General features: G+C 37.3%; 1 protein-coding gene across 7 annotated transcripts in view; it reads left to right on the top strand.

Annotated features, from left to right (window-relative positions):
- LOC139954089 (MAP kinase-activating death domain protein-like) overlaps positions 1 to 16,370 on the top strand; it is an 84,272-nt gene that overhangs the window by 32,253 nt on the left and 35,649 nt on the right. For 4 of the 7 annotated variants that reach the window (XM_071953757.1, XM_071953756.1, XM_071953755.1 and 1 more), the window contains 5 exons: positions 602 to 754; positions 1,523 to 1,631; positions 3,015 to 3,044; positions 9,544 to 9,724; positions 11,802 to 11,994. In XM_071953757.1, the coding sequence (XP_071809858.1) occupies positions 602 to 754; positions 1,523 to 1,631; positions 3,015 to 3,044; positions 9,544 to 9,724; positions 11,802 to 11,994 (666 nt within the window). The remainder of the gene's footprint in view (positions 1 to 601; positions 755 to 1,522; positions 1,632 to 3,014; positions 3,045 to 9,543; positions 9,725 to 11,801; positions 11,995 to 16,370) is intronic. The other 3 variants (XM_071953759.1, XM_071953761.1, XM_071953758.1) reach the window with 2 other exon arrangements.

Genomic DNA, 16,370 nt, shown 5'->3' with positions numbered 1-16,370 from the left:
AAATCTCAAAACGACTTGCATTGTTTCATTTTGTTTAAGGACTCTTGAGACCATAGCAAGCATCCTACTACATGTAACTGACCTTTTCATATCTCTTGTTGCTGGGAATAATGGAAAATGTCCTGTGAGATGGGACAACCTCTATCATCTCAAAACAGTATTATTGATCTGATCTTTATTCTTAGATTGCTACCATAACAATTACAATGGACCTGGATGATCATTGCTGTGCATTGTGTGACACTTATGTTTTCTAGCAAACACTAAAGCCTCCTTCATACTTCCTGCGAATGCTAATGCGAATGCGATACAAAGTTTGACATCACAGCTCCATTTTCCTGCGAATATTTTGCAGGAGTTGAGAACAAGTCAACTTTTCCGAACTATTCATTTGGATTTTGTGCCATCAAAATTCTGACGTTGCAGCTTCATTTTCGCTGCAAATATTTCGCAGGAGTTGAGTGCAAGTCATTTCTCCCGATTTATTTGTTGTGATTTTGTGACTTCAAAGTTTGTATCGCATTGGCATTGGCAGGAAGTATTCATGAATGGGTTTTAGCAGTGGTTTGTACAAGCTCTAATGATGCATTGTAATGTACAGGTTCACCTACATCTGTGACTAGTGCTGATCCTGATGAGTATAGTCCAAGTGTCCGGTCAGACCCTGGACCTTATAGAGGCAGTAGTAGAACAACAACTAATGCCATGGGATTACCACTAAGAAAGAAAAAACCATCTTCTCCATTCCCAAGAGGTAAGCTCTTAATGCAAATACATACCAATTTACAAAAGAAAATTGAATATTTGTCCCAAATTATTTGCTACATTTTCAGGAAAGATTTTATGCCAAAAGAAACTGCACAAATACCAGTTAAACATTTTATAGGTTAATACTGCTGAGCTTCTAGGCAGAGTGAGACTATTTTATGCCAATTTTCAGCCATCTGTTCTACTGGCCTGTATGCTTTGTTTTTTGAAAGGGCAAGGGCACCAAGGCATTTTCTTTTTGGTAAAGGGCACCCTATTCTGAGGAAATTGTGAATTTCTACTGGAGCATTTCAAGGGCACCAAGGCAATGACTAGGGGCGTGGAGGCAATCACATTCGTTGCCTCTGTGAAGTATCAGGCCTGTGTTCATCCATTGTTCAGTAGATGTCAGAGGTTTAGCATCAAGTTTCATTAAAAGTCTTGGTTTATTTCATGGAAACTATTGATCGATGACAGCCACATTTTTTTGGTTCTCAACCAAACATCCTCTTGGTTAACATACCAGAGCTCGTTTTGGTTCAAATCCTGCTCTAGTCAATTATTCTTTGTTCAACCCCAAATCATTTAAAATTTATCTAGTCAGTTTTGCTTGTGGTTTATTATTTGAATACTGGAAATTGTTACATCCTTTACAACTAAAGAGTATTGTACAAATAAATCAGGTTCATAGGTTTGCATATGCTGCAGAATCAAAGCGTTTAAACTTGCTACAGTTTATGTCCTTTTTTCACACATATTGTTTGACTGAATTTAGATACTCGCCGTTCATTAGTGGAGCGTTCCTCACTCATCAGGCACAGCTCAACCAAGAAACCTGAAAAAGATCGCAAAAGACTGTCTATCTCAGATGACAGACCCAACAGGTAGGTTACTATTGGGAAGTGTGGCTTATTAGTAGAGTTTAAATCTGTTAATCTAACCACCTTCCAATTCATTAGTTATTTAAGCCGTTTCACCGTGAGCATGACCAGTAGTAGATGAATTACAAATATTGTTTATAGTCTTTATAGTCTATTCACAGTTTCTTTTTATTAAATTTGTGATTCCTGGTTCATGTGACATGTTTAAATAATGTTTTTGGAGGTCTTTCATTAACTCATAATTTTGAATTAAGTGGCAAAATCAGTCCAAAATCACAAACATTTGTAAAAATCTGTTTGTTTTTTAGTGTTTATTTTCTTCAAACTCTTCAAACATTCATCGCTATTAACATGTTCACCAAGTGTTGAGGAAATATCAGTTCAACACCCTGTTAGTCACTTTCTACAACCTCAAATTAAAAGTGAACAAAATTCCTGACAGCTATCAAGTGTTTTGGTGTTTTTTTTTTACCAAAGTACATGAATTTCTCTTCAAACTGAATCCTCTGTTAGGGCAATATTTGTTCATTTATTTGTAGAAATCTAACCCTCATTCATACATGTAGACTTGTGGTTGCTCAGTGTAGTAAGAATGCTAGGTTTACTTTGTGATTTCATCGTTCCCCATCACATTATTTCTCCATGGACTGTTTGCATGAACCCAATAGGTTTCCCAGTACAGTGCAGTATTGGACATCTTAATGGACTCTCACTACCTGATAACACTGCAAGCTTCTGGACCTCCCAACAATTGGATTCCTGACATGCAGTTTTATAACATGGACCTACACAACAATATTGACCACAGTCTTCAAATTGAATACTTCATTTTATTTAGCCACTCATAACGTTCATTGTACACATGTTAATTCAAACCATTGTTTAGTGACAACATTTCTACAAACAGTAAAGTGAGACTTTTGAGTGATCCTAGAGTTGTACTTTACAGTGTGTCCAAATGGCCATAAAGACTTCATGCAATAGATGTTTACATACAAACAAGTTTAGGCAACTCATTCAAATAATTAACAAGTTCACATAGAATTCAGGACTATGAAATCGCATAAAAAACCTAAAAAGACTGTGATTTTGTCATGACCTCATGTACAAACTTTGCGCTGCTGCGACACAGCAATGGCGGCGCTGCCACAGGCAGCGCGCAGCACTTAGGTGCTTGGAACAGTCTATAGCTTTTATGATAATTTGGCAAAAATTTACAAATTCTAAAACATCTGAGATGCTTCTACTGTCTCTACATATCTGTAGCTTAAATGCAATAAGTGAGAGTTTTTAGCCAGCTGTTATCACATCAATAACATTCATGTATAACGCGAGGTGGTTATATACACCTTGATTAATGACCAATGAATTGTGTTTGTTTTGCAGCAAGAATGATCGATCATTGAAGACATTAATGTGAGCATTTACCGTGACAGATATCCAAATCTTTCTTCACATAACATTACATATCATTGCATGAGAAGTTACTTCATTAATAGCTTCACTCTCATTGTGTGGATGTATTGCAGTTTGCTTTTCTTTGATTGGCTTTTTAATGGCAATCATTTGGTCACCTCAGTTATATTCTATTCGCTAAAGATATGCACAAACTATTGAATGCCGTCCAATATGGACTTGATGTACACAAAAATGTGTTGTTTTATTTTAACAAAAAGTAATCTGTGGCATGTTAAGGATTGCTTTATTAAACACTGGCAGCTAGGGTACGCTCTACATTTAACTTCTCATAACCTACACAACATGCCCAAGTAATTGCAATGACAAAAGTCATCAGTTTCTGAAAAAGACTGAACTCACTCTGTGTCTCAAGATGACACATGAAACACCCACATTGCTCTGCAATTGGTTTGTCAGTTTGCAAAATTGTTATCAGAGAACGATTCTGGAAATCAAATGCTCTGTTTTCATTTTCTATGTAATTTAGAGAAATGTTCCTTACTGGGGTTATATCCCTTGAACTTACATGGGGTGCGTTCGTTTAGCTTTCAAGTGTCGACCTCCCTGTGCTCATTCGGGTGAGCCCCTGCCATGAGCTAATTGAACGACCACTCACCCTCTCTTGGTGACGTCATGCACCAGGGGCCAGCCCCCAAGTGACTAACTTCACAAGCAGGGCACTGGGGCCAGCCCCCAAGTTACTCACTTCACAAGCAGGGCACTGGGGGCTGACTCGGGTGAGCCCCTGGAATGACGTCGAAGCTACGAACATGTATTTGAACGTACCGGAGGCAGACCGGGGTTGACCCAGGGAAGCTAATCGAACGCACCCATGAACATGTAAAAGTGATACACTGAGGTGAAACAATAATAAATGCGTTTATTAAGGGGGGGTGCTTTTAAACATTACGCTGTTATAACTGTTCATTGAGCCTTCAGCATTCCTGAAACCATCTCACTTCCTTAGAGAGCAAAGTGACGTTTACAGTGTAGTTGTCAATGTTCATATCAATAACCTCATCCTTTGTGCAGGTCAGTCAAAAAGAAGTGGACAGAGATTTATGATTTAAAAACACCAACTGACACTCAAAAACCCCAGTCAAGCACATATTTACAAGCATTCTTTCCTGCTTATCTGAGATGAAGAATGAAACAAATTGATCCTTTCTAAGAGAAGTTTTGCCTATTTTACTGAAAGCACTCATGTTTGTAGCTGTACATGGAATGTTAATGCTTGACTGAATCTAAACATCTGAGTAAGTAGTAAAGGGTATGAAAAAGCTATTCCTTTGTTTCGTCAAGTATTCCGTTGACAGTTTGCAAAATGAGTCACTTGATGAAAAAAACTCTGAATAAGAACGATAATTTCTTTCATTCTTTTTTTCTTATAAGCAGGAGAAAGTGCTGTTGAGTGTCATTTGTTTGTTTTAAAAAACATCACCAATCCCTATCAACTTCTTTTTGACTGGTCTGTAGATTCATTTACTCCTGGTTATGAGAAAACCTGGTTTATGTGGTACGCTTGGAAGCAACACTTATTTGGATTCAGAAACCACAGCTTGAGTTCCTTGTGCATCACACTTAGCCATTACATTCTACATGTCATTCATGTGATCAGCAATGTTTAACCAGACTAGTTCAAACACATTCAGCTTTTTCAACAAAACACCATCAATCCAAACCCAATATGGCATGACACTCTCTCCTACATCAAAAACAGTCACATGAAATATGGTATTGCTGAGTCCTTAGATGAGGTTACCTTAAAGCTAATTTTTCTCATGCACTTTGAGTACCATGCAGACAACCCACCTCCAATTATGATCTAAGTATCATGCAGGCTTTGGAATACTTGGTTTGGATTGGTCAACAGCTAAGATGTATTGTAATATCCCTCTGTCAGATTCTATATTTGCATCCTTTACATTGTGTACATTGAACACACATAAATACCTTAGACAGTTTATCCATTCTGATTGGTCAAGAGGGCATCACGAGGGGTTGTCTGAACGGATGATATACATGTAACACCAGTAAAAAGTGTTATAACATGACACGCGCGCTTGCACCTGCGCTTGTAAGACAGTTTCTTCATTCCTATTGGTCGAGAGCAACAGCTAAAACAGTTGTGCCACATCACAGAATACGCGCGACGCGCACGTCATCTCCTTATAAGGAGTTGTTTACCCGAGGGCCTTACCATTTCATAGCTGGAGGGGTGTTGTGTTGAAAGAAATCATTTGAAGAATTATAATTTTTGCATTTATTTTATCTTTTGACCAAGAAGTGTTGATGTTTTTTGACCGAAAATGTATTTATGAATGGGAATCAAAGTGTGTTGAATCGGTTTTCAATTAGTGGTTTAAACCCGCCGAGGCCTGGTTCTTGATAATTTACCTCGACTTCGTCTCGGTAAAATTATCAAGTCCAGGCCTCGGCGCGGGTTTAAACCACTAGTTGAAAACCTCTTCACCACACATTGATTCCCTTAATAATATTCACATGTATGTATAATTGCAATGTTTAATGCTTTTAAAATCAAGGACTTGACTGTTAATGAACTACACGTACACAGCAGTCTTCAAGACTAACTTGCAGAATAATAAAGTATTCTGAGACCCATATAGTCATTATGCAATCGTTAAAGGCAGTGGACACTATTGGTAATTGCTCAAAATAATTATTAGCATAAAACCTTACTTGGTATCGAGTAAGGGGAGAGGTTGATAGTATAAAACATTGTGAGAAACGGCTCCCTCTGAAGTGACCTAGTTTTTGAGAAAGAAGTAATTTTCCACGAATTTGATTTCGTGACCTCAGATTTAGAATTTGAGGTCTCGAAATCAAGCATCTGAAAGCACACAACTTCGCGTGACATGGGTGTTTTTTTTCTTTCATTATTATCTCGCAACTTTGATGACCGATTGAGCTCAAATTTTCACAGGTTTATTATTTCATGCAAATGATGAGATACAGCAAGTGAGAAGACTGGTCTTTGAAAACTACCAATAGTGTCTACTGTCTTTAATAATAATAATAATAATAATACCAAAACTTATATTGTGCCCTAATCATGTGTAAACATGCTCTAGGGCGCTGAACATGGAAAAATAGACAAACTAAAACATAAGAAAATACGGAATTATAACAACGGGAGTACAATGCATTGTGGTAACAATATACAGTTGTTGCACGCTGTGACGGGATCCATGGCGTTTTCTACACCCGAGGGGGAAAATGGAACCCGAGGCGAAGCCAAGGGTGCCATTTGCCACCGAGGGTGTACAAAACCCATGGACCCCAGTCACAGCGTGCAACAATTGTTTTGTTATACCTTGGTAACATTGTTAATCCTCTTCTCGAAGTTCTGTTGTCATCTTTAAACATAATTAAGACGGAGCAATGCAGAGTTCAATCATGGTTTAATAAGCAGACGAACAGTTCAAACAAGAAACAATTCTTCACCTGTTGATCGAACCCGTGTGTGTTTCGCACAGCGCTTGAAATTGCCCAACGGTGGGAACGATCAAGGTGCTGTACACCGGTGTACATCACTTTTCATGTTACCCAGCCCGCTGAGCATTACGCGTAGCGCGCATCATTAGCCATGATACATGCGTATTTGTTGCACGGCACGTGATTGGTTCTTGACCAATCAAACTTCACATTTTGCACAGAGGTATAACAAATTGTTTTGTTACATGGTAATATATTGCAGGAGGAAACAAACATCAAGTCAAATGTTTTATATTTCTTGATTAATTTATTATTGATTATTGCATCTCGTTGTTTATTGCCCATGGATATTAATCAATGTCCCTAGTAACATATTAGCATAATTAGAACTTCATAAACTCATTGCACAAGGCGCTGGAAATCGCACTCATGAAGCTGGGCATTATCAAGGTATACCCAGTGGGGTACATCACCCATGTTCCCCTCAGCCATGTTTATACATCTTTGTAGCACATCAAGTGATTAGTTCTTGATCAATACAATTCACAATCTACATGTACTACCATGTTGTAACAGTTTAAATTATTGCTGTTACTGCATACCTTCAGAAACAGTAAACAAAAGTCAAGTGAGTGTGAACAATTGAATATGTTTTACTTGATACGTTTTTTTCCAAAAGATTATTTTTGAACCCACGCCGGCTTGTGGAATATTGTAACGTGTGTAGTGCATACTCTGTTACATATTGGATGCAGACAAACTAGGGATTCAGCCTATAGAGCTCTCAAACCCTGGCTTGTCAGACAAAACTACAGAGGTTTGGAATTGGGGAGTACACAAAAGGGAGATTTTGAGCATGAATTCCAGTATCTTTGATAACTCTTTGTACGGGACAACTAAAGCGTCCTAATTCGCTTTCTCTACTCAAGCGCAGTGAGCGCTTTCTTTAGGCGGATACCGGCGCTTATACTAAGTGTTCTTTGTTATTATTATTAATATTATTAATATTATTATTATCTCACCACAAGTACATGCACAGTTCTGCTAAACAATGGAATAAACAGACGTATGACATAAAACTAGACTTGATTCAAGTCCCATTCTCGTGTGAGAGGTCCCTAGCTATTACCTCAACTTACTATGAAACAACCCCGTGTCGTACATTACAGTGCGCGCTCGCCGTCAAAATGTGGTCCCGAGAATGGGACTTGACGAAGTCGTTTCTTACTCTGCACGTTGTTATTGGAAAATCTCCCCAAATGGGGAGATGTACAAAACCAATGGGAGCGTGGAAGCGCTGACCTGCCGGTAAAATATTCATTATACTCTGTGACATCACAGTAGAAGACGTTGTAAGGCACGCGTCTATACGCGGCACGCACGTGGGGCGGGTAAACTCATTAGCAGGCAAGGGGGTGTCGGTGTCATAAGTCGTTTAATTGCACTTCCCAAAATTCAAATTTTGCAAACAAAACCGACCCCAATGTATGTTACAACGTATTACTTAAAATTCAAATGAACATTAAGTGCTTTCTTTTTTATAATTAATTTGTTATTAAAAAATGTAATTCAATCATCAACTAAGTACTTAACCCACAAGTGACAAATGAACTAGTCTTCTTTTTGGGTGCGTTTGATTGGTCAAAACGTATCACGTAACAATGTTACATATTTATAAGTGAATACATTTATATACCAGGCGACTGCGACATCGTCAAGTCCCTGTCCCGCAAGCGGAACAAGTTTTGGAATGCAGAGCATCACAAAACAGTAGTTTTCTGGAGATGGCACGGGATTGGGACTTGAGTCAAGTCTAACATAAAACCTGCTGTTGATCTCGTACCAAACAAACTTGTTCCTGCATGGACATTGTACACAGGTCTTATACATGTAATAGCTACTCATGGACATTAAATAAAGGGTGTTTATCATCAGGCCTTCATGTCTGTGTTTGTGATCGTTTTGGGGGTTTAATGTCACCTGGCATCAAGTGGTTAGACTGCCGTGCTGATTAACATTGTCAGCTGAATTCTTTATTTTACAGCTATTTTATTCTTATGCAGAAAATGTAGTATTTAGGAGTACATTAGGGTATACCCAATGACTGTTGACCAATCAGATTCCAACATTTCAGTTTGCTAGGATATGATTAGTTGCCGTCCTTTTGTCTCATTGAACGCAGAATAATGATAAGTTTCTGTACTTCAGTAATATCAATCATGTGGGCCAGAGAATGAATACAGTGACCATACAAGTGAACATACATGTACTTCAGGACATTGCCATCGTCATGCTTGTGGGTGTTGTTTGAAAGTGGCATATGTTTTTTTCTTGCAAGATGTTAGTTTGAAAAGATGTTTCTATTGTTGTACATAAAAATGAGCATGTTTAATTTGTATGCATTGGTCATACATGTACATGTACATGTGGCTTCCATATTATTCATAATCTATCATTGTTATTCAGCATGGAAACATTGTTTAAACTCTATTTCACTTTCTTTATTTGTCTATTCTTGTTACTGTATGTCAATTATCATTGAGCTAGTATACATCAGTGATTATTAAAATTGTGCACTCAAATACAACTGACCTATTCTCAACAAATTAGATCAATCATTTGATTTGTATACATTTTACCTTAATCTTTTCTGTAGTCATGTCAAACAAAACTTGTTATGAAAACGTACTCATATTAAAAACGTACTTATTGATTTTCTCTGTGATTATGCACCCTACATGTACTTCAAATTTATCTGTGGCAAATCTTTTTCAAAGAAAAATTGATTTTTTTTTTGAAATATAAAGTTGCAGTTGAGACCGGTGAATAATGTCTCCATGGTCCGGAAGTTGTTACTATTGGTTTTAATGAATAACAACACCTATACATCACAATACAGTCAGGAATGAAGTCATTTTATATTTGCCGTTGACTGATGACTGTTGACGTTGAGATTCTTCACTCTTGACCATTGAGCTTATTACTTTCGTTAACCTTTCAGTGATGACCAGCTGTTTCTTAAAGAGATCACCCGAGGAGTGCTAGAAGGTAACAATGTGGGTTGGCTCAACTGGTCTCGTCTCAAGAAGCTGATGCAGAGTGAGAACATGAGAGCACAGGTTATTAGTCAGCTATCACCTCAAGAAAATACTACCGTACTTGATGATTACATTGAAGATGCGGTAAGACATTACACCCTTTTATCTTGAATTCTTTGTTATATTTCTTTTTTTTGTGCTAGATTTTCAATAAAAACATTGTTGACAAGGGTTGTGACACCTTGGTGTTAAAGTAGATTTCCATAGTATTAATGAGCTGGGGCGGATTTCATTGAGAGTTAAGGCTAGTCTTATCTCGACTTGGGACGAGTAGTAAGGACGAGTTACTCGTCCTAACTTAGGACTACCTATACGTTTTTAATATATCCTCGGACCTCGGACTAGTCCTAAGTTAGGACTAGTCCTAACTCTTTGTGAAATCGACCCAAGGAGATGAAACTTTATTAGGGTTTCTTTCTCTTGCAAACTGAGAATATCACTCGCATTGCTGGTCACGTACATCAATGCTGCTTTAGCAAGGCGGGTATTGTTATCTACAAGACTTGCATTAATCCAAAGCAAGATTGAGTATGTACCTCTAGCCTAGATGGGAGCGCAGCACGCCTCCTAATAGGATTACATCAAGCCAGCAAGAGCGAATAAAGCATAATCTTTTCAGTTTGTCCACTCAAAGATATGTTGCAGCAAACTCTTGTTTGGAGTGCAGTGCAGCGAGTGCCTAACTTTGAGCATGTTTGAGCGTGTTGATGTTGTCCCCTGGTGCTTTGAAGATCTGGAATAGCCTACCATCACCAGTTATTTATTGACATTACAACCGGGGCATACAGTCTTTCAAATGGGGACTCCATGTGCACTTTGTAAGACTGTGACTGCAATGTGATGCTATGGGTCATGTCTCTTACAACTTGCAATCATCTTTAGTGCAATACCCAATGTTTCTGTACTTTTTTGTGAGATTGTCTGTTGAAAGGAGCACTTAGGTACTTATCCCCACGGGGTCCTGCATTGGTTGACCTGTCTCAAAGTGACTTGTCCCAATGGACAATTGTGACCCGCTACGTGAAAATGAGTCAGATGTTGACAATTTCAAGGATTGAGTTATATGCATGGCTGGAAAGAACACACCAACAGCAGTAATTTGGTATATGTCTAAGCGTTGGGGTGTATCGCGTTGCTGAGTTACTTCCGTTTGAAATTAGCCAATACACAATTTTTTCTGAAAAACGAATTACAAGTAAAGTGATGTTTTAAACTACCATTTCGCGCAAAAGGATACAAATAAGACATAAGTATGGTCAAAATTGTTGTATTCATAGCTTTATTACCTAAAAGTAAGTGTTCTAAAGGTTAACCATGCAAATATGGTTCTTCAAAAGTAAAAAAGTAAAATGCACTGGGCGACATCTGACTCATTTTCACGCAGCGTGTCACAATTTATCTTTGCAATCAGCTTGGTTGATCAATGGAAGGTTGTCATTTATGTGTGTTGCTGTTTTACAAATGAAATATTTCTTTTTTTTTCAATCCAAACCATTCGCTGTTTATGAACATTTATCAAGTTTATCAAAATCAAATTCTTGGCAAATTACTTCTTTTGCAAAAACTATGTTACTTGAGAGGGAGCCGTTCTCTCACAATGTGTTTACTATCAACAGCTCTCCATCGCTTGTTACCAAGTAAGTTTTTATGCTAACAATTATTTTGAGTGATTACCAATAGTGTCCACTGCCTTTAAAGGCAGTGGACACTATTGGTAATTACTCAAAATAATTATTAGCATAAAACCTTTCTCGGTGACCAGTAATGGGGAGAGGTTGATAGTATAAAACAATGTGAGAAACGGCTCCCTCTAAAGTGACATGGTTTTCAAGAAAGAAGTATTTTTCCATGAATTTGATTTCGAGACCTCAAGTTTAGAATTTGAGGTCTCCAAATCAACCATCTAAACGCACACAACTTCGTGTGACAATGGTGGTTTTTTTTCTTTCATAGTTATCTCGCAACTCCGACTACCAGTCGAGCTCAAATTTTCACAGGTTTTTTATTTTATGCATATGTTGAGATACACCAAGTGAGGAGACTGGTCTTTGACCATTATCAATAGTGTCCACTGTCTTTAAGGAGGAATCCAAATACTTTCAATTTTGGCATTGAACAAATCTGATGATTGATGTTGCATGTATTTTGATTTATCTAACAGCAAGTGAGCAAAGCCGTGTACAAGGGGATTGTGTCTGTATTGAAGGCAGTGGTAGCTGGTCTGGAGCATTCCTTCTATAACCAACCTGTTGGAGGGTTTGCAAGTGCATTCGCTGTCCTTGAAATTGCACATACACACTACTTTGGCAAGGAGCCAAACCCAGGCAAGAATAAGAAGAAGGGTGTTAGGCAAGGTGAAGGGATAAGAAGTGAGAGTGCATTTGACATAGAGGGCTCATTGGTTGTACCATCAGATGGTGTGCAAGTTAGTGAGAGCATGGGTGCTATACCAGAAACACATAGTCTCAATGAAGATAATTTTATTGCTGCTATAGGTGAGGTGTCATATTTTACAATTTTGTTCGTTGTCATATTTGTCCCCCAAATCTGTGAAGAGTTGTTTTGGGTAATTTTTATTTTGTTGTCCACGACGTCCTTTGGGAACCCTGTTATGATGTTCCTCACATTGTTTGACGAGTCGGAACCATTACATGTACATGCAGGAATTTTGTACAGTACACATTGTTTTATTTCATTTTCTTGTTTTCATTTCTTTAAGAAGTGTGCTTCTTTGTCATAATTCGGGGCTCCCTAAATCCAATGCCCAATGTGTCTGTGACTAATTATTTGCCAAACGGTCGACATGGATGTGATTGTTTGTGGTTTTTTTTAACAGGAATTAAGTTGTTTTGGGATTTTTTTCCGACCCAAAAGTCAACCTATGTGACATCTGTTGAATATTACAGTAATATAATAACAGTGTGAGTGAAGTCATAAATTTTGGTGTAGCAGCACTGAAGCTTGCAGTTGGTCGGGTTTTCAGCTTTTTCTAATTAGTTGTTTTAATTGAACACAGGAATAGGTTATAACAAACACAGAGATTTTTTGTTGTGCCCTTCTCACTTTTATCTCGCCAATGACGTTAAACATCCTTAAACAAATATTAGTACAAGATCAAGGTATGGCGTGTTGTAGACAAGTGGTTTAGTGCACTCATGTTCTGATGAATAAGTCCACAGGATGTAGGTTCGAATCCCTGTCATAACACTTGTGTCTCTGAGCAAGATACTTCACTATCATTGCTTCTCATCATCAAGGGGTAAATGGGTCCCTTTGAGGGCAGAGATGGTTCTTGTGATTGATTTAGCTTAGTGCGGTGCATATTTGGCAGTACAGGCTGTTCAGTTTGCATCAACTTCTAGTTTTTTATTCTTTTATGGGATGTGATGAAATGGTCAGACAACTCAAAATCAATACGTTTAGCTGCATTTTCTTTATTTCCTGTTTGTTGCTTCCACAATAATGTTGTTCTAAATATTCTGTCCTGAGTAATTTGTCTTTTAGTTTGATTACATGTAAATAAACAACAGTTGCATCATAACAGGGTTCTAGAATGTTATATTTGACTTGCTTTGTTCAAACCATGTAGTGACATTGTTGTGTGATAGTGTCATGATAGGGTACACCTAAGACTGATACATTTATTTCACAGTACGCATTATAATGTGCACTTGATTCATTTGTCAATGGCTAGATAAATTCCACAGCAATGTTAATTCACTAATATTGTTACCAAATCTCTTGAAACTCCATGATGTTTGTGAATGTTAACAATAATTGATAGTGATTTATCCATGATGCATATGACTAATAGGCTTTGGCTTGTTGTTTCTTGCTCTTTTTTTCATATTTTTGTCTGAACACGCTGGCCTAATATTGCATGGGAAAGAGAGTAAGGCATACAGTTTGCTGGCATTTCTGGCTGTAATGTGATGTACATGTATGTGTGTGTGTGTTTTACCCCTAACTCATTACCTTAAACTGCTACTGTGTTGTAAATGCCTACCATTCAATGGAACCAGCTCACCACTTGTTCTGTAATGTTTCTGAGTTTTTGTTGTGACTATATAACTTCATGTTAATTCTAGTGTTGTTCTACATGTAGGTTGACTCCAAAATGCACAACAAACATGTCCATGTATATAGTGAGAAATCAAACCAAGGGTGTTTTGATTTGAAGCGAATGTGGGATTTAGTTAATGTTAGCTTGAAAATGTGTGAATGGAGGTGATGTACAAGGGAGAAAATATTGAGTTGATAATATCATGGGCATAGCCCTAGTTTTATAAGTGACTCTGGTAACTTACTAACTAAGGGTTTACCCCAATGCAAGAATCGTGGCTTGCATCATTTAACCAGTCTGATTCCCTGTGAGTTTTCTGTGTAGTGTGAGATTGAAATAGATGATATCTATACCAACTTAAAACCTGCAATACACGCACAGTTTAGGATTGATTTGTGTAGAGGTGTTCATATTATCCATACCAACTTAAAACCTGCAATACACGCACAGTTTAGGATTGATTTGTGTAGAGGTGTTCATATTATCCATACCAACTTAAAACCTGCAATACACGCACAGTTTAGGATTGATTTGTTTAGCAGTGTTCATATTATCCATACCAACTTAAAACCTGCAATACACGCACAGTTTAGGATTGATTTGTGTAGAGGTGTACATATTATCCATACCAACTTAAAACCTGCAATACACGCACAGTTTAGGATTGATTTGTTTAGAGGTGTACATATTATCCATACCAACTTAAAACCTGCAATACACGCACAGTTTAGGATTGATTTGTTTAGCAGTGTTCATATTATCCATACCAACTTAAAACCTGCAATACATGCACAGTTTAGGATTGATTTGTTTAGAGGTGTACATATTATCCATACCAACTTAAAACCTGCAATACATGCACAGTTTAGGATTGATTTGTTTAGAGGTGTACATATTATCCATACCAACTTAAAACCTGCAATACACGCACAGTTTAGGATTGATTTGTTTAGTGGCGTACATATTATCCATACCAACTTAAAACCTGCAATACACGCACAGTTTAGGATTGATTTGTTTAGTGGCGTACATATTATCCATACCAACTTAAAACCTGCAATACACGCACAGTTAAGGATTGATTTGTTTAGCGATATACATATTATCCATACCAACTTAAAACCTGCAATACATGCACAGTTTAGGATGGATTTGTTTAGAGGTGTACATATTATCTATACCAACTTAAAACCTGCAATACATGCACAGTTTAGGATTGATTTGTTTAGCGATATACATATTATCCATACCAACTTAAAACCTGCAATACATGCACAGTTTAGGATTGATTTGTTTAGCAGTGTTCATATTATCCATACCAACTTGAAACCTGCAATACATGCACAGTTTAGGATTGATTTGTTTAGAGGTGTACATATTATCCATACCAACTTAAAACCTACAATACATGCACAGTTTAGGATTGATTTGTTTAGAGGTGTACATATTATCCATACCAACTTAAAACCTGCAATACATGCACAGTTTAGGATTGATTTGTTTAGCAGTGTTCATATTATCCATACCAACTTAAAACCTGCAATACATGCACAGTTTAGGATTGATTTGTTTAGAGGTGTACATATTATCCATACCAACTTAAAACCTACAATACATGCACAGTTTAGGATTGATTTGTTTAGAGGTGTACATATTATCCATACCAACTTAAAACCTGCAATACATGCACAGTTTAGGATTGATTTGTTTAGCAGTGTTCATATTATCCATACCAACTTAAAACCTGCAATACACGCACAGTTTAGGATTGATTTGTTTAGAGGTGTACATATTATCCATACCAACTTAAAACCTACAATACATGCACAGTTTAGGATTGATTTGTTTAGAGGTGTACATATTATTCATACCAACTTAAAACCTGCAATACACGCACAGTTAAGGATTGATTTGTTTAGCGATATACATATTATCCATACCAACTTAAAACCTGCAATACACACACAGTTAAGGATTGATTTGTTTAGCGGTGTACTTATTATCCATACCAACTTAAAACCTGCAATACACGCACAGTTTAGGATTGATTTGTTTAGCGATATACATATTATCCATACCAACTTAAAACCTGCAATACACGCACAGTTAAGGATTGATTTGTTTAGCGGTGTACTTATTATCCATACCAACTTAAAACCTGCAATACACACACAGTTAAGGATTGATTTGTTTAGAGGTGTTCATATTATCCATACCAACTTAAAACCTGCAATACACGCACAGTTAAGGATTGATTTGTTTAGCGGTGTACTTATTATCCATACCAACTTAAAACCTGCAATACACACACAGTTTAGGATTGATTTGTTTAGAGGTGTTCATATTATCCATACCAACTTAAAACCTGCAATACACACACAGTTAAGGATTGATTTGTTTAGCGGTGTACTTATTATCCATACCAACTTAAAACCTGCAATACACGCACAGTTTAGGATTGATTTGTTTAGCGATGTACATATTATTCATACCAACTTAAAACCTGCAATACATGCACAGTTTAGGATTGATTTGTTTAGAGGTGTACATATTATCCATACCAACTTAAAACCTGCAATACACACACAGTTAAGGATTGATTTGTTTAGCGGTGTACTTATTATCCATACCAACTTAAAACCTGCAATACACACACAGTTAAGGATT

This window comes from Asterias amurensis, chromosome 22 (assembly GCF_032118995.1).
Source record: "Asterias amurensis chromosome 22, ASM3211899v1".
Classification (NCBI taxonomy): Eukaryota; Metazoa; Echinodermata; class Asteroidea; order Forcipulatida; family Asteriidae; genus Asterias; species Asterias amurensis.
This window is presented reverse-complemented; position numbering and strand designations above follow the sequence as displayed.